The sequence below is a fragment of the Tenrec ecaudatus genome, chromosome 7 (assembly GCF_050624435.1).
Source record: "Tenrec ecaudatus isolate mTenEca1 chromosome 7, mTenEca1.hap1, whole genome shotgun sequence".
Lineage (NCBI taxonomy): Eukaryota > Metazoa > Chordata > Mammalia > Afrosoricida > Tenrecidae > Tenrec > Tenrec ecaudatus.
Window position 1 is genome coordinate 16,633,040 of NC_134536.1, and position 23,001 is coordinate 16,656,040.

Below are 23,001 nucleotides of genomic sequence, written 5' to 3' on the forward strand. Positions count from 1 at the left end.
CTGTCTGGTGCACCCTTTATTTAATGGTTTGATGCCCAGTTCCACAGAGTAGCCAGCTGGGAATGATACTGATGATAGAAGCCACTGAACGCAATCTGCTCTCCTCCCGGCCTGGATGGAGGGCTTTTGTTCAGCGCTGCCACCGAGGACACTGAGGGCCATCGGATGAGTGCAGTCCCTGCAGTCAAGTGGCTGACAGACATGGGGGCTCTAGCTGCAGAGCCAGCAGTGTGAAACCACCAGCCGCTCCAAGGGAGAAAGACAGGGCTTTCTATTCCTATAAAGAGTTACGGTCTCAAAAAAAAAAAAAAAGAGTTACGGTCTCAGAAACCCACAGGGGCAGGTCTACCTGTCTCGTGGGGTCACTATGAGTCAGCATCGACTCAAAGGCAGTGAGTTTGGTTTTGTAGACCCCCAAGGAGCGGTTCTACATCAGAATTGACTCCATGACAGTGGGATGGGGTTGCTGACGTACATCAGACTTATGTAGGCCTCACGGTCGGCACTGTTCAATAGGAATAGAAGTCAATCAGTTTTGAATACAGAGGCTCCCTGAAATTAACTTCAGTACACATGCTTAAACCCAACATATCTGAAATATCATTTGAACACTATAAAAATAATTGGTGAAGTATTTTTTAGTCATGACCGAAGATGCTCTTTCCCCCAATCAGACACCAACCCCCAGCGCCACCGCGGAGGAGAAAAACAGGGACTTTTTTAAATCGCCGTACTCTGCACCTTGGCAGCCTGGGTGAGACACATTTCAAGTGCTCAGCAATCACTTGGGATTTCTGGGTCCCAAGTGCTCTTGATGGGCATGGAGCCAGCCATCTCAGGACCTGGCTCCTGACTGGAAGAGTCTCTGACTCCTGCTCCTGCTTTACCTTGCTCACGCATGGCCATCAAGTCCAATTCCAGCTCACAGCCACCTCTCAGAGAGTAGGGCTGCCCCTGTGCTTTTCCAATATTGTAAACCATTTTGGGCACAGATAGAAAGCCTCATGTTTCTCTGGAGGTTTGAACTGCTGACCTTGCAATGCATAACCATTAAGCCATCAGGGCTACTCCTATTTGGCCCTCAGCCACCCTAGACTCTTGCCCTGATCCCCACCTGCGCTCCCTGCCTTGCCCTGCCCCCTTGTTCCTTGTAGGCAGCTTTGTTACTAGGTAGTTCTGAAAGCTACTCTTCCTGTTTAAAAGTCCATGGGTTTTGACCAGCCCCCTTATCAGAAAGCTCCCTGAATCTGGCTCCTGCCCGCCCCTCTAACTGGTTGCCCCCATTGTCTCCCACTTCCAGAGCCATGGGAACTGCTAGCCATTCAGTGAAGGCTCTCTGGTCCCTGGCACCCTTTCTCCCCACCTCAGAGCCAACAGTTCCTGAGCAGCATAGTGCCGCCTCCTCCCGACTCGCCGACTCCCTCTGCTGGGCATCCATAGCATGCGCTGCATAGCCGCGCTGGCATCTCGCACGTGGCTTTGAAATGGGTGGGTGGCTTAAGGGTCAGTCTTGTGGGGACCAGCAGTTCCCTGAGGATAGGGACTAGACTGCCCGCCCTCGTCCTTGTTTTGCAAATGCTAAACGCAGACACACGTGCACTGAGCTGGCAGCTCAGCAGGTGTTTGAAGAATGAAACGAGGCCCCCATTTTTCCAGCCAGCTACCTTCCCCAGCTTCCCTCCCCTCGGCTCACCGCCCGGCCTCTTGATCCCCTAAACCAGGTGGTCACACTGGCGGCCCAGGGCCCCATGCGGCCCCTGAGGTAATTTTTGTGGCCCACAATGCTCTGAAATAAAATGTAAGCGCTATTTTCTTCATAACATTTTTATCTATTTTCATTTTATTTCAGAGCATCTAGGCCACAAAAAGTTACCAATGGGCCGCCAGTTTGACCCCCCCCCCTGCCCTAAACCATGTAGCCTGCCCCTTTCAGAAACCAGAGCGTACAGTTTGCAGGTCCTAAGTTCTATCAAAGTCAGAATCGCCGGTGGCTTCTTGGCATTTCCTCAGGAAGCACTATGAGGCTGGGATTCCCTCGGCTCTTCACGTGACGGCGATGAAAGCCTGTTCTTCCTGTGTATTCTTGTCCCATCGCTAAGACCAGGGGCTCATGAAATCCTCGCTCCGCTTTCTGTGCATCGGCGCTGAGCACGTGTGACACGATGAGATGCCTAGAGTCGCAATGACAGTTTAATGCTATGAACCATGTGAGAAAGCACGTCTCTCAGAGGTCACCATTCATCAAAAATCAACAAAGGGACTCTTTTTTTAGCACCTTCCATCCAGGGACCAGGATGTCACATCAGATCCACCAGGCCATTCCACTTTGAAAAGTCACATCCTGGATCTGCCTGGATCTGTCCAGAATCCCCCGAGCAAGGTGGCCTCCCATGTGACCCCACCGCGCGGGTGCCGCCACCTTTGACTTCGCTGATTCTTTCCTTCTCTTAACTCAGGGAAGGAGCGGCTGTGTTCTGGAATGTGAAAGACAAAACTGTGAGTAAAACTAACATGAAGGCGGACGTGTAAACTGTTTGCCACCAATAAACTGTGCAGAGCATACCGGTGAGGACACAGGAAGGGAGCTCTTGGGAGAGGGATTGACCGTCCACCACTGATGATTCAGCACTGCCGATTTATTGACAAAGTCGTTTTCCAAACTCCTCCGGGCTTTGTTGCTTATTTCCAGCCGCCCACATGCTCCATTCTCAGGGCACATGTCAGAACCGTGCCAGCCACTGTGCAAACAGAGGGAAGGAAATCTGCACTCGGTAATTCACAAAAAGAATGAGGTGTGCATTGTTCTCTGGGAGCAAGTGGGGCCAATCTTTGCTTCGGCCCCGTTTTCTAGCACTCGGTGACAGCCAGAATATGCACCAAGAGTTTGTTAAATATATCCATGGGCGAGGCTGCGTGATGTAGTTACAGTACAACATCACATGACAAGCAAACCACCCTAAGACCAGGGTTGGTTTGAAGAATGGTCTTCCTATAATCTGTTTTACTAAAAGATACACCGGATGTGCCAGGGACCTCTTGGGGAAGAGGAAGTATAAATTAGCATAAGAAAGCTTTATTCAAAGTCAGTAATAAACAACAACAGCAAAACTCCACAAATCTTGACCTTTTTTCAAGACTGCTTTCATAAATGATGTTTGGATTCTAAAATCAGAGAATAGTCTAGCAGCATTTATCAAATTCGTAAGTGTGCGTGTCTTGTAATCTAACAATCCCTCCAAAGCCACCTTCACAAAGGTGCGCCCAGAAGGACAGTTCTCTGTGACTTCATTACGGTGAAGAGCAGACACAGCCGCCTGCTGATGGCCGTGGAGGATGCTTGAATAAACCATGGCTCCTTCGTTGCAGAGAACAGCACTGAGGAATGAATGTTCCTGTGCACAGAGGGAACCCACGTGATGTGAAAGACAGAATAAATAAGCATGCAGTGAAGGGAGACGTCGGACAGGGCAAGATGTGACAAAACAGGAATTTATAAAGTACCAAGGGCTCATGAGGGAGGGGAGACCAAGGAGGCAGGGAAAAAATGAGGACCTGATGCCAGGGGCTTAAGTGGAGAGCAAATGTTTTGAGAATGATGAGGGCAATGAATGTACAAATGCGCTTTACAAAGTTGATGTATGTATGGATTGTGATGAGTTGTATGAGCCCCTAATAAAACGATTAAAAATTAAAAATAAATAAGCATGCAGAAAACCACGCATAAGAGTATGCACCCTGATTCATGATGGTTGCTTGTGGGGGCGGGGAGTGGGTGGGCAGGGCTTCGGGGGGGGGGTGTTGTCTAACAGGAGGGGCACAGTGGTTAGGCACTGGCTGCTAACGGAGATGTCTGTGGTTCAAGTCCCCCAGCTGCTCCCCAGCAAGAAGAATCTTGCTCCCATAAGGATGGAGCCTCCAAACACTACTTAGAGTCTCTCTAGGTTGGGATGGACTCAGTGCCAGTGTGTGGGTGTCCTTTAAAAAGAGCCTCGGGGCACAATGGTTGACCAGGAAGAGGGCTTCTCACTGAAAGGTCTGTGGTTCTGACCCACCAGCCACTCTGCGTGAGAGACGTGAGGCCGTCGGCTCTCATACCGATGGACAGCCTCAGAAATACAGGGGAAAGTTCTCCTCAGTCTCATAGAGAGGCTGTGAGTTGGAATTGACTGTGGCTTTATATTATTTTAGAAAAGGAAAAAAAAATGTATCAAAATCTCTAATTGGTGATTTTCTTCGAGTGGTGAGATGCATCCGTTGTGTGTGTTGTGAGCCTCTGCGTTTCCACCGGCAATGGACATGCCACTGGGTTGGTGCCTGCTGACGCTCGGTTTGCTTTGTGCCTTTGTCTTCCTTAAAAAAACAACCATAGAAGACATGTCATTTATTCGATGGAATGACAAATGGTCATGGCAGGGATGCGCCTGCAGGCTTGCATGTGCGAGTCCCTCAGGACCTAAGAGACCCATTCCTCTCCTTGCAGATGAAGCATGTGATGCAGGTCCTGGAAAGACACGAGATTCAGCCCTACGAGGTCGCCCTGGTACACTGGGAAAACGAAGAGCTGAGCTACACCAAAGCAGAGTAAGCAGGAAGGCATGCGTGGGGAAGCAGGAGAGCAGACAATCTTTATGGACTTGGAGCCTGGCTTTCGGGACAGCTTTTAGTACAGTCGAAATACCATTGTGTCGACTCGTGGATCAGTCTAACTTCACAAGCCACCCACAACGTAAAACAAATAGCTGAGCAGCCTGACCCAGTAGCATAACCTGCCTGTGTCCGATGGACCCCAAACAAGCACTCCACACTTTCCCGTTCATCTGGACTGTGGATGGAAGGGTAGCCAGGGTGAGCTAGGAGAGCCACTGTCACCACACGGGCACCTGCAGGACTTCGGAGCTAGTAACTCACTTAGCCCTTCCCTGGGAGCACTTTCCCTGCCCAGAGAGCCTGCCGAGGCTCCTGTCTACCCCACCCCCACCCGTCGCCATCCCAGGCTTTCACCTTTCACCTACTTACTGAACCAGTTTTTCCTGTGTGTTCACTGCAATGTCTGTAAACATGGGACGTGTGTGTGTGTGTGTGTGTGTATGTATGGGTGTGCGCACAGCATGGTGCTTAGCATCTTTGGTTATTGCTGGAGAATTCACTGGTAGAAATGGGGTAACTTGCACCTAGTACTCTGAGAACCTCTCTAAGCTTCTTGATGGAAATTGCCCGAAGCAAGGGTGTTGAGGTGACCTTGAGGGCAAGCGGAACAGCATGGAGAAGACGCTCTGTTTTCCCTCCACAGGGGGCAGTCCCGACTCCACAGGGGGGAGATCCGGTTGAATTCTGAGCTGGACGTGGATGACACCACTCTAGAGAAATTTGCCTTCTCCAACGCACTCTGCCTTTCAGGTAAGACACCGTTCAGTCCACCTGGAGCAGCTTAAGTACTTCATGAACATGTGTCATGGGCGGCTTTATAAAAACATTCATCTTTTTCTCCAAGACAACCAAAAATGCAGTTACTTGTATAAAACATCTGTGTTGAAGTGGCGCAGGCCTCGTTGTGGGGGAAGCTTGCCTGCCCCTAGAGCAAGGCTCTAGTATTTGGACCTTTGACCCCTCTCCTCTCCGCATGAATCTGGGCCTCGAATCTCCTGCCACAGACAGCTGCCATCAAGCTGTCACTCTCGGCCACCCTGTGTGTCAGAGTGCACTGGGCTCCCCAGGGTGTCAGTGGCTGGGGTTTGCAGCAGGACTTCACCAGGCCTTTCTTTCAAAGGGACTTTGGGTAGCCTTAAACCTCCACCCTGTCTGCATGCAAGCCCCGTCTAATGGGGCCCTGACCTTAAAGCTAGACCCTCATTTCTTTGGGGGTTTTGCAGGAAAGGGACAGTCACAGATGCTCTGAGTTTTTTCTGAAAGAACTGTGCACGGGGCAGGGCTGTGGCCTGGCTGCTCCTCAGGCTGTTGCAGGCTTCAGTGTACCAACTTCACCCACAGCCCGAGGGTCGGGCAGGGAACCTGCCTGGAGGCCCCTCTCTCGCCGCCTGCAGAGCAGCCTGGGGTTTTCAGAGATAAGTGGTTAGAAAATCAGGACTCGAACCAAGCATAGCTTTGGTCCCCAGCACAGCTGGGGAACCTGTTCCCAGACCTCTTTTCCTGCCACTTTCACCGTGTCCTTTCGTATAGTACATTGTAGTACATTTGCCCTTGAAACCACTGATGACATGGCAATAGAGGTGCTATGAAAGTGCACATTTTTGTATAAGTGAGAACATGATGACAAAAGGGAGGAGCCCTGCTGGCTTAGTGGCTACACACTGGGCTGCGATCCCCATGGCCGGCAGTTCGAAACCAACAGCAGCTCCTCCGGAGAAAGACTGGGCTTGCTACTCCTGTGAACAGTTAGTCTTGGAAACCCACAGGGGGTCCTATGAGTCAGCACTGGGGATGACAGTGAGTCTGGAGTTGGGGATGATAAAAATGTCGTTATCTGTTATTTATTTATTTTCCCTCAGTGAAGCTGGCTATTTGGGAAGCGTCACTGGATAAATTTATTGAATCTATTCAGTCAATTCCAGAGGTAATTATGTACATTTTATGCTGTTTTCAGAAATTGATTTATGTTTGGGGAAAAGATACAAATTTCTCAATTCCTGAATGAAGACAGTTAGGAGAACTGTCAAGTAATGATAAGCTTAGAAAAGCGACACTGAATGTAAGGCCGGCGGATGGCCCCCCGCCAGCCCCTACTGCGCATACACGCTATTCCACTTCAGAAACCCGGGAAAAGAAGGGAGTGAGGCAACATATATTGATCTTAAGAAAGACTGAACTGGAATCCAAATAGCGACTTTTCTCTGGTAGCGTAACAATGTCAGTGTCACTCAATTAAAGGACAAGAACGCTTCCTCTCTGAGCTTGTGGCCGTTTCTTGATTGTTTCGGAAGTGTCTTTGCTGAAATGCAAGGAGAACGGCATGAAGGGTGCAGCTGAAGCGACATTAAGATCGCAGATTGCACTGAAGTCTGTGACTTGGTGTTCACGGTGAACACGTAGTCTCACTGTCGCTGAGAGAGATTAGACGGAAAGATGCATCCTGGGAGATGGTGGTGCAGAGGCCACTGGAAACAGGACTGCAGGATGAATGCCTAGTCAGCCGGGACCTGCAGCGGAGAAGCTGTCATCCAAAGGAGACTGTCGCCATGGGATTAAAATGATGCCATTACGGAATTTAATCAAGGGGCCCAGGACCTATTGGATATATTTTCTTTAAAATGCTTTTCTCTTTTTTTTTTTTGGTCAAATAGGCTTTAAAAGCTGGGAAGAAAGTGAAACTCTCTCATGAAGAGGTCATGCGGAAAATGGGTGAACTCTTTGCCCTGAGGTAAAAATCTCTCTGTAAATGAAACGATTCATAAAAAACATCGGCACCGGATGAGAACTAGCTGTGTGGTAAAGAGCCGACATGAGCAGCCCTGGGGGACTGGCAGCCTTTTCTCTGCACCGACTCTGGCCTGTGAGGAGCTCTGGGGTTGAGCCTCACCCTCCTGGAAGGAATCCTGCATGACCCAAGGGGTCACTCTCGCTGCCGGCCAGTCCATTCCGCCTCAGAGCGGCCCTGGGGAACCGAGTGCACTGCCCCGGTGCATTTCTGAGCCTGGAAACCTTTATGGGAGCAGAAAGCCTCATCTTTCGCCCACGGAGCAGCTGGTAGTTTTGAACGGCTGACCTTGCAGTTAGCAGCCCAGTGGGTCACCAGGGCTCCCAAGAGAGGCCATTGGTCTTGGGTAAACCCACACCAGGCAGCATCATAGCTGTTCCTGAGGTTAGAAAGACAGATGTGTCCTGGTTGCCGGGCCCTGGGAAGTCTGAGTATAAATATATCTCGGCATCCTGATGCCAACTAGACTTCAGTGACTCCGGGAAGTTCTCTGCCAATGTCAGGGAATCCCACAGCAAGATTCCCCACATGGTTCACAGAGCCCACTAGTCGGAAGGGTGTTTCGTGGACTCTGAGAACACAGGAAGATGCTCCAAGTAAGGAAAACCGCTGCCAGGTCAGCTGTGCCCCACGCCCAGGCTCTTGTTCCCCCGAGTTTGCCTTCCACAGTTCTGGAAATCGCTCTTCTCTTATTTCAGTGTCAGCTCTCTCCCATTCTCTCTCGGGCATGCACACCACACAAAGCATACAAGAAAATCATTGTCAAGGTTTCAGCAACCGCTGTCTTTTCTGCTGGCTGCGGCATCGTGGTTACACATTGGGCTGCGACCCACAAGGTCCCACCAGCAGCTTCTCGGAAGAAAGATGGGGCTTTCTGGGGACGGTTCTGCCTATGCTATAGGGTGGCGGTGACTCAGTTCGGCCGTTAACAAAATAACACAGGGCTGGAAGCTGTAAGAGCAGGCTGCTTTCCATGGGCTCTGGAGGCTAGACATTGGGCTGGGCACCGCTGCCCCAGGGCCACCTGGTCTTGGTCTCCCACAGTTTCTGGGGCCCCTGACACTGCTTGGCCCTCAGGCCTTCTAGCCTGTCTTCCTTCATAAGCCACTCAGGACAGAGCCAGATGAGGCCTCTCCCTCCTGGGCTGAGGTGACCCCTTTAAAGGGAAACCCCGTCTTCCCAGACCAGGCCACAGTAGCAGGGACTGGGACCAGTATTAGAGCTTGACGTCTGAGCACTAGGTTTGCAGAAGCCTCGGATGACAGTAAAAGCCCAAATCTATTTGCAGAGACCCTGTGTGGATTAGCGGAGCCCTGGAGGTATAGTGGCTATGCATATTGCTGCTAACTGCAAGGTCAGCAGTTCAGAACAACCCCCCCTCCCCATCCCACCCCCTGCTGAGGGTCAAAGTGAGGAAGCGTCCTGCTCTCATAAAGCATTAGTCTCAGAAAACCCACACGGGTGGGCAGTTTAACCCTGTCCTATCACGTCACCGTGAGTTGGAATTGACTAAATGCAATGAGATTGTTGTGGATTCTATGGTTAGGAGCCATCAAGTTGGCTCTGAACCAAACACTGCCCGGTCCTGCACTCCACCAATCCTCTCCCTGCCTCCCCCCACCCCCTACCGCTTTGAGGGCCCACCTTGTTTTCTGCTGCCTCCTGAACAAACCTGATGTCCTTCTCCAGGAAGGGGATTCTTGTCATTGGGTGCCATTGAGTTAGCTTGGACCTCCAGCAACCCTGTGCACAACGGAACAAACACTGCCCGCCCTGGGCCATCCTCACAACTGCCCCTATGCCTGAGCCCACTGATGCAGCTTCTGTGCCGGTCCATCTTGTTGGGGGCCTTCCTCTCTTTCACTGCCCCTCCCCTTTACCAATCATCGATGTCCTTCTCCAGGGACTGGACTCTGACATGTCCAAAGTAGTAAGACAAAGTCTTGCCATCCTGGCCCCTAAGGAGCACTCTACTGTACTTCTTCCAGCCAGATCAGTCTATCCTTTTAGCAGTCCACGGGGCTTTCAGTGCAGTTCAACTGCACGGGCTGGATACGACTCCATTAGGTTCCTTCTGACCTTGGCCCTGGATGAGAACAGTCTTGCTCGCAGGCAGTGAGTAGGAAAGAGGATTACCTCCCCCTAGATCCTGCCAGGCCAGGGAGGGGCAGTCTCCGTAGGGCCTTGCCTAGGTATGTCCTGTAGCATAGTCCTGTTCCCACTTAGGTAGTCCTGCCTGTAGTAATGATGCATTGATCCACTGCAAGTCAGACTTTTGTGGTTTGCTTTTCTGACAGTTGCCGTTACCCCCCCCCCACCCCCCACGTCTTCCGGGAACCCTGGTGGTTTACTCGTTGGCCTGCAGTCTGCAAGGTCAGCAGTTCAAAATCACCAGCCCTTCAGAGAGAGAGAAACAGGCTTTCAACTCCTGTAAACAGTTGTCTCGGAAACTCAACTGGATAGGGCTGCCTGTCCTGTGGGCTCGCTGTGGGTTGGCAGTGAGTTGAGTCCGCTTGACAGCTTGCTCAGCAAACCCTTGGATGCCGTTAGGAGTGCATGCAACGGGCTCCTCGTCTGGGTGATGTGTCTGTGCCCTGTCTAAGGCTGCAGAAATGTTCTCATCTAAGATTTGGAGTCTCTTCTGAACCTAAAACAGGATTAGGACATCACATACAGAGCGTTTTGGAGGACACTGTTCAACTCAGACCTGCTTAGATCCTAACTGCCACTTCTAAGACGCCCTCAGTATTCAGCTGCCTCCCACCTTTTTAACAAGCTTTGTATTGTTAGGGTGGCATCCCCTGGACTGTGTGTGTGTGCTCACGCTTGCTTATCCAGTGTTAGCATAAAGGAAAACTTGAAGGACAGAGAAGACACTAACAGCAGAAGCTTTAGGGAGTGAGAAAGGGACCGATGAGATTGGAATAGGAAGACTGGTCCATGTTTACCTTCTTCGTATCTTATTGTGAAGCCATGTAATTCTAATGGCTATCAGGGGTCCTCAAACTTCTTAAACAGGGCCTGTTCACTGTCCCTCAGAGACTGTTGGAGGGCCGGACTATAGTTTTTAAAAAAAAACCTATGGACAAATTCCTGCGCACACTGGCTGAGTCGGCTGCTGAGCAGGACAGGCAGTGGCGGCAAAAATGCGGGCCGGATAAATGTCCTTGGCGGGCCAAGGACTATCTACTCAAAATATGTGCTGGGGGATGTGTATTGTCAAAGGACTTGATGAAAAAAGAAAGAAGCGCAGAAATTGAAAAACTGGGTTTGTTTTTCCTACCTACCTTGTAGATAATAGTACAGAGCAAATTAACCAATGGTGGTCATACTGGTATTGTAGAAAGAACTTTCAGATTCTTTTGTATAATTTCTTCTGTTATAGAGAAGCATTAAAAAAAAGCATCATATGCATGGGTTTGGATTTGTGGCAGGTCCGATCCCATGGGCCTCTCACAGTGTCCCATGCCAAAGCAAACTCACCCCGAACCATTGCCTGGTTTTACCTGCTGGGCTGAAGGCACTGAAGCGGGTTGCACAATGGAAAAAAAAAAAAAAGCATCACATAAATCAGAGAATGATGCACAATTGAAACAATGTGGTTTTTTAACGCAAGTTAAAAATAAAAGCGTTTTCGTTCTCTTTCAAGACACCGCATAAACTTGAGCTCAGACTTCTTGATCACCCCTGATTTCTACTGGGACAGGGAAAACCTGGAGGGGCTATACGATAAGACCTGCCAGTTCCTTAGCATCGCCCGCAGAGTGAAGGTATGTACTCGCCCTTTGAGAAGGGCACCTGCTACCTGTAGCGTGTACTAACTGTGAAGATAAACACTTCAAATTTGAGTAAATGTGTCTACTACTCCGGGAGAAAGACCTTGCTTGACGTCAAGTCTCACAGATCTCTTCACATGAACCTTTATCCTTATTCTGCAAGCACGTCAAAAGTCCTTCTGATTTTTGCTCTTTGTTCAGGGCTTTGAGCCGGGTCAGCTTGGGTCAGTCATAGCTGACAAAGGGAGGGGCCCAGATCTTTTTTCCCGTGGGGAGCCAGCGCACTGACATGGACAAAGTCACAGCGTGAAGCCCTGCTGGCAATGTGCTCGTCATCGTAGAAAGGGGCACCAAACACGGTGTAGAACCACCACACCTCGTGATCGGTGGAGTTGGAAATAACAGTGCCCGGCTCAGAGATGGCGGCCGACCTCTCTGCTTTCCATGTGTGTCACTCTCCTGTCCTGGCAGCAAGCTCATCTGTCGTTTGCATCAAGCTCCTGAAAGGGTTCAGGACTCACTCTTCTGCTGAGCTTTGCCTTCTACGGCTCCTGCCCATGGTTTTTCCCATTCCAGTTAGCATTCTGGATCACCTAATTTTTTTAGAAGGGGGTTCTACTCCAGTTTTGCATTGACAGAGATGACTAAGCAGGTTCAAATCCGTTTGAAGCTCTGGTATGGAGACCCAGTGACCCATTGGAAGTTTTAAGCAACAGTTCATGGGGTCCTGAAGTGAAATGGTGAGCCTGAGAATAGAAGTGAATCTTAACCCCTTAAGGTGAATCAAGTGGCTGATGTTTGCCTATAGCGATGGGCAGAAAGGCAGCACTGCTCCGAGAGGTCGGAGAGGGTGAGTCACGAGCTAAATGTAGACATGTGCTGATAAAAGGTAACAGCAAAACATCCCAATAGAATTACCTGGAGGGCACTTACAAGTGGGGAGCAAGGCTGAGAAAAGGCATCTCTGCCAAGCCAATGCTGCAGAGGGCACTGGTGGAGGTAGGCTGCGTGGGCAGGTTGGTGCAACCGTGCCACAGCGAGGTTGTGTAACCAGACAGACAAGTAGAGAAACTCTTCTCTCCACTCTCCCTCATGCCATTTGTCTTAGCTTCCCGAAGGTTAGGTGAACATTTTTTGGAATTCTATTTTGGTTCCCATACGTTGTCTTCGGTGTATCTGTTTGCAGAGCTGCTTGTGTGGTTCAGTGATGGTACCTACTGCCTTCCTTCCACCTTTTATCACATGAAGTGAGCTGTACATCCCTAACGCTTCCCCCATTTGTAACAATTTTATAACGTGCTTGTTTTCAGTATTTCCTCGGCAGACATCGGGAACCACATCAGTGTTCTAATTTTTGCTTCAACCATCGATTTAGAAGTTAGAAAAGGGGCATACATCACCGGAATATTGCCCAGAGGAACCTACCCCGGGAGATGTTTGTATCTGCCCAAATTTTTGTTCTTTCTATCTTTCTTGATATTCTAACATTTAAAAATTTTTTCCTTTTTCTAGAAATTCTTTTAGCTAAAATTATACTCTAAAAATGGTTGAGAATTTTGATTTTGTCAAATAAGAAAATATTTTTCTTGGGAAATTGAGTTATTGTTTATGCCGTGAGGATAGTCCCTTTGAACTGAGAGGTTCTTGAGATAAATCTGATTTACCATTTATTCCTCAAATGCATGCTTTCAATCCTCACCTTCAATTTAACTTTAGGATGCCAGCAGACCAGGAAATCCGCTTTCATTTTTCTCTAGGAGCGGCATTTCAAGATTTCTTTAAGTTAAATGATCTCGCCAAACCTTTCACGTCTCTGCCAGGAACTAGGGCAGCACAACTGAGAGCAGAAGCAGCAATGTGTTAGGAGGCAGAGGGAGTTAGGGGAACTGGAGCTGCCCTCGTGGGGTCCACCCCTCCCTCCCTTACAGCATAGCCTGGGAGGAGGAGCTGGAGGTGGAGAACAGCAGAGAGACTTAAGTGGGCTCTGGCTCGGTTCCAGGCCTGGAGGGGCAGGTCTGTGTGGACAGGAGCCTGGGAGAGATCAGTGCCTGCAGCAAGCATGGCGGCCACATGCATGTGCACTACCTTCCCCTCCCCAGAGCAGATTTAGAGATTGTTTCTGAAAACGCTAAACCAGTGCCAGCTTTCTCTGCCTGCCTGTGGCATTTGGCAGATTTCACCGAACTCTATTAAACATTCCAGGATGCCACTGAATGTGTCCTCCCAGTATGGACACACGATGACTGATGTACAACAGTTCGTCTTCCCTATATAAAAACACAAGTCACTGTGGACTTGCTTCCGCTCAGGGCAACACCACGTGGGTCCCAAGAGCTGTGCTCCCGGGGGGCTCTCCTGAGCGGATTGTTGGGGAGTGGGCATCCCTGGGGCATCCCTCTAAACTACGGGCTTGGCAAGGAATGTTCCCGGTCCTGTGAACTGCCCCAAGAATGAACAAACCGGTCTAGGAAGACATGCCACCAGAGTGCTCTTCAGAAGCGAGGGTGAGGAGACTAGGCCTGGTGTCCATTGGGCATGTTGGCAGGAGGGCACCTGTCCCTGGAGGAGGACACCCTGTGCTTGGTAAAGTAGAGGTTCAGTATAAACAGGAAGAGCTCAGCAAGAGGACGGACACGCCCGATGGTGCAGGACCGGGCAGCGCTGCCTTCTGCTGCGCCCAGGTTGCTCTGAGTCAGTCAACTCATTGGCACCTAACAACCACACGGACCAATCAATCACCAGGTTTTCCTCCCAGTGTGCCCCCGGGTGGCCTCCAGCTGCCACCCTTTCAGTTAGCAGCTGAGCACATTCCTGGCATCACACAGGGGCTCCTCAAACCCCGAAGTGCCCGAGTCTCCAAACCACCCGCTCTGTAGGGCTTGAGTCACAGCTAATTGTCCCTCCTTTCACTCTGCAGCTTCCCTCTGCGACCTCTGGTTGTCTTTAGGTTTGTCTCCATCCTATCGTGGGACAGGAGACAAACCTAAGCCCCCAAACTGCATTTCTCGAACTTGTTTCTTAGTATCTCATAGTGAAGACTGGTTTGATTTTGTGGAGACTATTTCGGGATATTCAGGGTTTTAGTCTCAAATAAGGACAGAGCTCCACACCATGCGGAAACTGGGTGACAACAGAAGACCAAGGGATTCTGACAGTCAGTGAGCTCTGGAGTCTGACGAGAAGTCTGACAGACAGACAGAACTGAGAAGGGGCTGTTAGGACTAGAGCCATCTGTTTCTTGTTTGTTTTTCCTCCAGATCAGTGGTTCTCAACCTGTGGGTTGCGACCCCCCCCCTTTGGGGGTCGAACGACCCTTTCATGGGGGTCGCCTGATTCATAACAATAGCAAAATGACAGTGATGAAGGAGCAACAAAAATAATGTTATGGTTGGGGGGGGGGGGCCCACCACATGAGGAACTGTATTAAGGGTCGTGGCATTAGGAAGGTTGAGAACCCTGCTCTAGATGAAGAGTCTTGAGTAGAGGTGGTTAGGCATGAGACGTGTTGAAAGGCAGGCAGAAAAAAGGTGAGGCCATTCGTTTCATTTACTATCTGGGCAGCTTCGAGGAGCCCTGGTGGCGTAGCAGTTACGAGTTGGACTGCTGACTGCGAGGTCAGCAGTTCTAAACCACTGGCTGCTCCATGGAGAAAGACGAGGGGTTTTGCTACCAGAAAGAGCTGCAATCTTGGAAACTCACATGGACTGTTAAACCCTGTCCTATCCGGTTGCTATGAGTTGGCTTCAACTCGAAGGCAGTGGGTTTGGTTTTTGTCTTTGTGAGAAAAGGTCACCGAGAGTTACAGGCACGTAGGAGGGAACGAGAGCAATGTGCTTGGCCCTCGGTGCCTGCCCTCTAAGCTGCTGTGCTCCACGCGCCTGTCATTGATTTCTCTCTTCTCCTCTCACGCTGCCTCCACCACGAACAGCCTCGTGCTTCCCCACGATGTCTCCCCTGTTGCTAATGATTTCCAAACCTGCGTCTCTTACCCGTCTCGTTTGCCTTGGCGTGGTAAAGGATCAGCGTGAATCCAATCGCCTCAATACCGAGAGTGACACCGGTCTTCACATTCCTTTCTGAGCAGCTGGCCTCCACCTGCCCTTTGGGTTCAGTCATTTGCTGCCTAGGAAAAGGTGTGGGAGTCTCTTATTCAGAGTGGTGCTTCCTTGTCCCAGGGGACCAGCAGCATTCTTAGCAACCAGGAAGTTCTCTGAGCCTGTGTTCAGGGTCTGTAGCAGCCAGGTCTGCTGATGGGCTCAGTCCTGCCTCCTGAGCCAGTCAGCCGACAGCAGCCTCCTAGCGGATTCTTCTCTGGTCTGGCCATGTGTTTGCAGAGCCCCTGGTTACTTTAAGGTTCCTTTCTCCAGAGCCAAGGACAAAGTCCACTTCACTGGGTCCAAGACTAGCTGTTTTGTGCTACAGCCTTTCTGGATGTTTCCAGTTGCTTGCCACATTCCACAGATCCTACAAGTCCTGTCTGATGCTTTCTTCTGAGGCTTTCTTGTGTCAGCCCGTTAGAAGGTAAGCCCCATGAGGCCAGACACGGATTTCCTGCCCTGCTCTCCCCCCAGGACCTGGCAAAGGCTTCACATTATCAGAGGTGTTCAGTAATCAGTGGTTGAGATTCCAAAGGGAAACTCATTATTTTCTCCCATTGGGCCATAAAGTTTCCTCTGGTCTCATTCAGTTCCTGGCAGACTCACCTAGCCCTCCATACACAGCCCCACAACCAGCTCCCTGGCTTGAAAAGCCATCCTGATGTCCACTGTCTACTTCACCCCTCACAGCCAGCCAGTCCTCCCTTTCTAATCCCATTCATTTGCTGGCAAATCCTTATTGAGAGTGTACATGTTAGACTCTGGTCGGTGAGACTCACATCGCTACCCGCTCCTGTTCTTGGTAGCAACCATTGCAACACGAATTCATGCCTCCCCCGTAAGCCTAGGCCTCGCTTCCTGTCTCCTCCGCGCGCCTGCAGTCATGGCACAGGGAGCGGGCAGGGCTGAGGGCGGGCTGGTGTAGCCCTGTCAGGCACAGGTCTCGGGCTCCCTTCAGCCTCTCTTCCCTTCTCTCCAGGTCTCCATGAGGTGGGGAGAGAGGGGCTGGCTCTGCTGGTCATTGCAATAAGGGAATTGGCCCGGGTGGTGGGTGCTTGGTTTGCTAGCACTACTATATCAGATAAACCTCACGCTACTGTTTCCAGCTCAGCACAGAATGCAGTACTGCCCGCCCGCCTCCTCTGCTGTCTGCGGTCGGTTGTTTGCACCCACCAATGCAGCCGCTGTGTCAAGTGTATCTTGTCCTGGGCCTTCCACTTCTCGCTGCCCCCTCCTTCACCAAGCATGAGGGCCTTTCCCAGAGGCCAGTCCCGCCTGACACCACGTCCAAGCTATGGGACCTCGGCTTAGCAGAGTGACTCTTCTTCCCCCCAGCTGTTGGTGCCACATCCCAGTCGGGCACAGCCGTCAGTGCTCCCTGTGGGCGCACCTGTCTGGGTAACCAAGTGGTTAGACTTGGGGCCTGCCCTATACCACGGTGGCTCCCTAACCTAACAAATGGAAACCCCCTATTCCCAAAAGGGGTCCCAGTGACAAGAGTGGGATTGGGGTTTTCACACCAATTGAGAGGACACAAATCTGTCCATGACCATTGGCTTCACCTGGTCTGGTACTGCCCCATGGACCCCTGGGCTTGTGTGTGTCTCTCTATCCCCCCAGGTGGCAGCATTACATGCAAGGTTGTGAATACTGGAAAAACAGGTTCCCCAGAAGAAGGGGCAGAAGGGAAGGTTGCTGAGCAGGCAGACAAGGCAGACTCAAGTGCTTTCCTGCCGAGCCAAGCAAAGGGGACTCAGCACTGGGCGGGTGGCCGCATCACATAGCCTGAGATGGTTTCCGTTCAGGGGATGGCAGCAGTACAACCCCAGCTTGAGGGAAGGAGACAGGATCCAGCCTTTTTTTAGAATTAAAATGTGTCAGCGTTTAAAAAAAGAAAAAACTTTAGAAACCTAAACACGCACGCACACGCCCCCACGGTCTCAGGCAGGAGGTGATTGAGCGCAGCAGGCTGTCATCCCAGGCCAGCAGGGAACCAGACTCCATGCAGTAGGGTGGGGCTCGGGATCAAGTGCTCCTCCTCTCCCTGTGACTGAGTGGACACGGCCCCAGGAGGGACAGCAAACTTCCTGTGCACGAAGTTGCCCCGAGATACTGGTAGACTAGCCGGGAGGAGGGGGGTGGCGCATCACAGGCAGGGAGGTTGGGTCTGATTGGTACTGTGTGATTTGGAGTGGGACAAGAACCCGGCATTCAGTGACACTGACGCTCGGAGACGGGTGGCGTCCCAGCCTTGCTCTTGGAGCTTGTCTCACACAGCCGGATGTCTGCCCTGCTTCATGCAGTCTCACACTGTGGTTCTGAACCGCAGTTGGCACCTGGGTGGGCATTTCCTGTGGCTTTCCTCCTGAGTGTGGGGAACCCCCCCTCCTGTTTGTCTCTACCCCAGCCCTTCTAAGTCCTCGGTGGCACTGCCCACCCACGATTGAATCCCTCCTTTGGATTTTGAAGGGTCCTACTTGGCGTCAGTCACGTGACGGGCACCAACAGTTTCTGTCCGTATATCTTGGCTCAGTTCCCAAAGACAAGAGGAAGCGTCCCCGCGGCAGCGTGAGGGGGGGAGTGCTGCCTGCACCCTACTGCGTGGAGTCCAGTCGGGTTCCCTGCCAGCCTGGGATGACAGCCTGCTGAGCTCAGTCACCTCCTGCATGGGACCGAGGGGGCTCTGGGGAGGCTGAGTCTGGGGAGTTGTGTATAAGACATACCACTGGTGAAGGGCTAAGGCACACACGGGATGAGGAAGGGGGTAAACAAAGTATTCTTAACTGTTTTATTAGCACTTTATCCACACATACAACTCAATAATTCAATCATTATGAAGAGTTGTACAATTGCCATCACATTCAGAAAGGGTCTGCTCTTTAGTTAAGACCAAACTCACTGCCATCGAGTCAATCCTATCATTAGCAACCCTATAGGACAAGGTTAGAACTGCCCTGAGTAATTCCTGAGACCTTAAACGCTTCCGGGAGTAGAGAGCAGCTGACGCCTTCGAACTGCTGACTTTGTGGTTAACGTTCCAGCAGGTAACCAGTGAGCCCCAGGGCTCCTATTTAGTGGAGGTTGAAAGTATAAACATGGAGGGTTGGGGTCAGCTCGGAGGAGGGAGAAGCAGCACGTTTCTAGCAGCTGGGAGGACAGCGAAAGGGCCGGGCAGTGCTCTGAGCCCGGACACGGCACAATGTGCCCTCTCCCGGGTGAAGGCAGGGGTCCTGCTGGGCGGTGCCCACCCCTGCCTGTCTGTGTGGTAGCCACTACCCCTGCTGGTTTGATTGCACCCCAGAAGGAATCGTGATCAAACCATTTTTCAAAATTGCTTCCAGGCTCCATTTCTAGAGGGAAAGTGACAAGCAGGGAGCCCACGTGTCAGTAGTCCCACCTGTCCTAAACCCAAGGTCCTGGGAACCAGCCCGCAGGAGGGGAAGCGCTGCCATCTGGTGGTGGGCGCCTTTAGACAGCGGGGTGTTACTTTGAATCAGCGTGTTTTAGGAGGCGGCAATTTGGTTCTTTGTCATCTTCCCAACCACTTGCCATCCAGCCAACTCTGATGTAATTATGTTCGAATCGTGTTCCAAGTTTGCCTTCAATGGCTAAAATCCCAAGGCCAGCCAGCCACAACTAGCAACTCAAAATCTTACCTAAGAACTGAACCTCCAAATGGTCCTAGGTCTTTCTGCAAATGCCAGGTCCTTCTTGCAGTTGAGCCTGGGCTTTGCACCGTGGACTCTGGGTGGGCCCATCAGCACGGGCCGGCCACGGTGGAGGGCTGGCGGCCGGAGCTGCGGGGTGGCTGAGCTGCGGGGCGGCTGTGTGCGTGCACCCCCACAGGATCTCTCTCCTAACTCAGGTCATGAACGAGAAGCTGCAGCACTGCATGGAGCTCACCGACCTCATGCGCAACCACCTGCACGAGAAGCGGGCGCTGCGCCTCGAGTGGATGATCGTTATCCTCATCACCATCGAGGTAGGGTGGCCCCAACACGCACCCCACAGAAGCAGGAGTCCAAGACTCATGGAGCGCACTCCTAAGTGCTTCCAAGTTTAACTTCTTAAAAGGGGCTGGTGGTCTAGCGCGCCTGTGGGCTAGTTTCCAATGTCCGACCCTCCAGCCTCAGACCCGCACTGGCCGGACACACCCTCGCCTCCCTCCGGCCGTTTCAGCAGTTACCATCATGGACAAGTCGTCGTCATTCGTCCTGTAATGGTTGTGCCATGAAATTAACCCTCCTCCCTTTGTATTGCCTTGAAGGTCATGTTCGAGCTGGGACGAGTGTTTTTCCTCATCAAGTGACCCAGAAGGAAAAATGGCATTGCAAGTTCTCCAATCAAAAACAATGTCCCTGTCGGGTGATCCCCAAAGTATGTAATTCTTTAAAAAGCAAGGGTCACAAAAACTATCCAAAGAGGACAATAAAAATGGACACTTGACGGTTGTTCCAAAGGAAAATCTTTTGTTTCCAGGTCAGACTGGAGTAACCTCAGTGTCGGGGAATCGGACATCTTGAAACAAAGGATGAGGTGTTTGGGTTCCGTTCCTCAGCCTGATCCCAGGCACAGCTCTAGCTGTGTCCCCATTCACACCAGCCAGGTTCCGAGGGCACAGCTGGCTTGTCGGCACCCTTGTTGGGAGTACTTGGAAGGCAGCTGGCTCACTGTACTTCACCTCCCAGTGTTTTCTCACCTTTCCCCCCAGTTTTAAATAGACTTTGGAGATTGAAAGCCAATTGGACACTTATACGTATTCAATTTTCTTCTTTCACACATACGTATTTGTACCCATGCGCACACCACCTCATTCTGCAACGCCAATGGTTGCTTTGCACCTTGCTTTACTGCTGGATGGCACTCCAGGAGAATATTCTAAGGCAGTTCTCAACCTGGGGGTCAAACGACCCTTTCTCAGGAGTCACCCAATTCATAACAGCAGCAAAATTAGTTACAAAGTAACAATGAAAATTATTTTGTTGTTGGGGAGTCACCACATGAGGAACTGTATGAAAGGGTCACTGCATTAGGAAGGCTGAGAACCACTGTTGTATGCTTGCCACACTGACATGAAATGAACACGTCTGTCATTTTCAGTATACGGCAATATCACCTCCATCTCCAGGGGTACCTGGGCAGTTCAAACATGATCAGCCCATGCACAGGGCATGCCGCCAGTGCACCTGCAGCCAGGGTGCCAGGCCTGGTCTCCCTCACCTTCACTGCTCCCAACAGGCGTCTCTACCACCTGGAACCTGTTGGATCCATTGCTCAAGGTTTAAAATCTCTTGGAAGCCCAAAACTAATACCTGAGACAATGACGCCACTGTTCATGAGCCCCCGCCCCAACCCATTAATAAATGCAATTCCACGTATGCAATTTAGTTGTTCTGGTTGGTGGGTTGTTTTGAGGGGTGGGGGTTGCTCAGCTATACACTTCTTACTAACTTGAGTAGCTTAACCAAGAATAACATTTATTGATAATATTTCCATTTCTATACAATATGAAAGACCCACCAGTAAGGCTTTTCCATCCATTTATTAGGATACAGTTGGGAGGGGTAGGGGGGAGAAATGACAAGATAGTTTACAGGGCAAAGAGGCAATATAAATCCAAGCAATGTACTTAGGTTTAAATAGATCATGTTAGACAGACATCAAATCATGGTATCCTAACATTCCACTCAACACACTGAAAAGTGGTACAGTATTTATGAACCATTGGGAAATTACATCTTTTTCAGTTACTTTAGATAAAAGCTTCAACTGAACTCTCCCTGTCCCCGCCGAGGTGTGCAGAGGCAGAGGCTCCGGTGTGTTCAAGATTCGGTCCCACCCGTAACCTACCACCATGGCCGAGGAAGGCATTGCAGCTGGAGGTGTAATGGACGTTAACACTGCATTACAAGAGGTGCTGAAGACCGCCCTCCTCCACGATGGCCTAGCACGTGCAATCCGCGAAGCTGCCAAAGCCTTAGACAAGCGCCAAGCTCATCTTTGTGGGCTTGCATCCAACTGTGATGAGCCTGTGTATGTCAAGTCAGTGGAGGCCCTGTGTACTGAACCCCAAATCAGCCTCATTAAGGTGGATGACAACCAGAAACTAGTTGAGTGGGTAGGCCTCTGCAAAACTGATGAGAAGGAACACCCCGGAAAGTGGTTGGTTGCAGTTTGTGTGGTTGTTAAGGACTATGGCAAAAAACTCAAGCCAAGGATGTTATTGAAGAATAAATTTAAAAATGAGCAAATAAAACTTTGCTAATTGTTGTCCTTGTTCTGGAAGTTTTACAAATTAGGACCTTCAGTAGCAGCTTGCCTTCCATCCACCAGATGTCAGTAGCACCCTCCCTGTGCTTCCCGACCCCACTGGTAAAACCCCACTGGACAGAGAGCCCCTGCTGGGGTTCACACCTGGCTGTGGACTTGCTAATTCCCTGAGAATAAGGTCATCTCAGTCTCTTGCTCATCATACGGGAAGCCTGTTGCAAACACTATATGCACTGCCCTGAATTATTTAATCCTCAGCCAGCTAGGTCAGACTCCGAAGCGGCACAGCCAGGCCAAGATTCCATTGCAGGTAGGCCCATGGAGCTGGGCCCCTAGGGCTGAGAGCAAAGTCTGCTGGAGTGAACTCCCCGCCTCCTCCCAGCTTTCTTTCAGGCACCAGCATTCATACAGATCAGTGAGATCCCTGCCTTAGCTGGGTCTTTAAGGAAGTCCAAACAAGTACAAGAGGTGGCTAATTAGTTTTTGGTGCAAAAAAGCAAGTGGAAGGGATTGTGAATTTGTGGTGCGTGGTGGCTATTTCGAGCAAGGGCCAATGTACTTCGCATTCAAGCATCAGCAGGGGCTGTCAGTAAACTTACAACCTGAGTTTTCCTGGTGGTGTCTAAGATGGCACACAGGAAAGCGTTTCACAATCGCACAATGCCAACTTCAAAAGGGTCTCCCTGGACGTTTGTGGGAGCCAGTTAAGCTGGAGCAGTGGTTCCCTCTCTTGCTGCTCAGTAGGTGACAGCCAGAGATCTAGGCATCCTACCACGCAGCCGCTGGTCCCACCCATCCCTTGCAGTCCAGCATCTTGCTCCACTACACACACAGAATCACCACCACCCCCAGTGTGCGGTTTTAATACACACTACTTCCCATATATTTATTTCTGCATAAAGCAAAGACTGACGCTCTCGCTAAGCAACCCAGGTCATTCTTCGCTGCCCAAACTCGAGACGATGGTTTGCCTAACACAGTACCCGAGCCGCCCACACAAGGGGGCTGAGCTCAAGAACCCAGTTAGATCCGTGGGGTGTGTGTGTTGACAATCTTATCGAGAACTATTCACTGTTATATACCATGGAGGCTTGCGGGTGGGGTGTGTGAGAACAGAGTGCACACACAGGTGGGGGAGGGGTGTCCTGAGAGATTATTTCTGCCTTCCCTTCATAGTGACTGGGCCTTATATTTTTAAAACCTATGTACTAATTCCAATGCCTGTCATCTCAGGACAGTAAAAGGCAGTATATTAAAATATCTGTTGCCAAGTGGTCTGAAAATGTTTGTGTTCCTCTCGTGCCAAAGTGCAGGGTCTGCACAGATGGATGGGAGTCCCTGCTCCCCCCCGCCCACCAAGTCGTGTCCGCAGGCACACAAGCCAGCAGTCCGGAAGACTCCGCTTCATCTGGAGAACAGAGTGACA

At 50.8% G+C, this 23,001-nt stretch overlaps 1 protein-coding gene, 1 non-coding gene and 1 pseudogene across 4 annotated transcripts in view; all 3 read left to right on the forward strand.

The window, feature by feature from the left end:
• The window catches only part of RMND1 (required for meiotic nuclear division 1 homolog), a 33,985-nt gene extending 12,765 nt beyond the window's left edge, over window positions 1-21,220 (forward strand). For 2 of the 3 annotated variants that reach the window (XM_075554374.1, XM_075554375.1), the window contains exons 5-12: window positions 2,457-2,496; window positions 4,481-4,581; window positions 5,291-5,397; window positions 6,507-6,571; window positions 7,299-7,375; window positions 11,082-11,202; window positions 19,171-19,287; window positions 19,573-21,120. In XM_075554374.1, the coding sequence (XP_075410489.1) occupies window positions 2,457-2,496; window positions 4,481-4,581; window positions 5,291-5,397; window positions 6,507-6,571; window positions 7,299-7,375; window positions 11,082-11,202; window positions 19,171-19,287; window positions 19,573-19,614 (670 nt within the window). In that variant the 3' untranslated portion in view covers window positions 19,615-21,120. Of the gene's footprint in view, window positions 1-2,456; window positions 2,497-4,480; window positions 4,582-5,290; window positions 5,398-6,506; window positions 6,572-7,298; window positions 7,376-11,081; window positions 11,203-19,170; window positions 19,288-19,572 lie in introns of all 3 variants that reach the window. The other variant, XR_012785367.1, reaches the window with a different exon arrangement.
• On the forward strand, window positions 10,844-10,975 carry LOC142454053 (small nucleolar RNA SNORA42/SNORA80 family). Its single transcript, XR_012785584.1, has one exon. It is a non-coding gene; the product is annotated as a small nucleolar RNA SNORA42/SNORA80 family (small nucleolar RNA).
• On the forward strand, window positions 21,160-21,570 carry LOC142453152 (small ribosomal subunit protein eS12 pseudogene; annotated as a pseudogene).
• The last annotated feature ends 1,431 nt before the right edge of the window (window positions 21,571-23,001 follow it).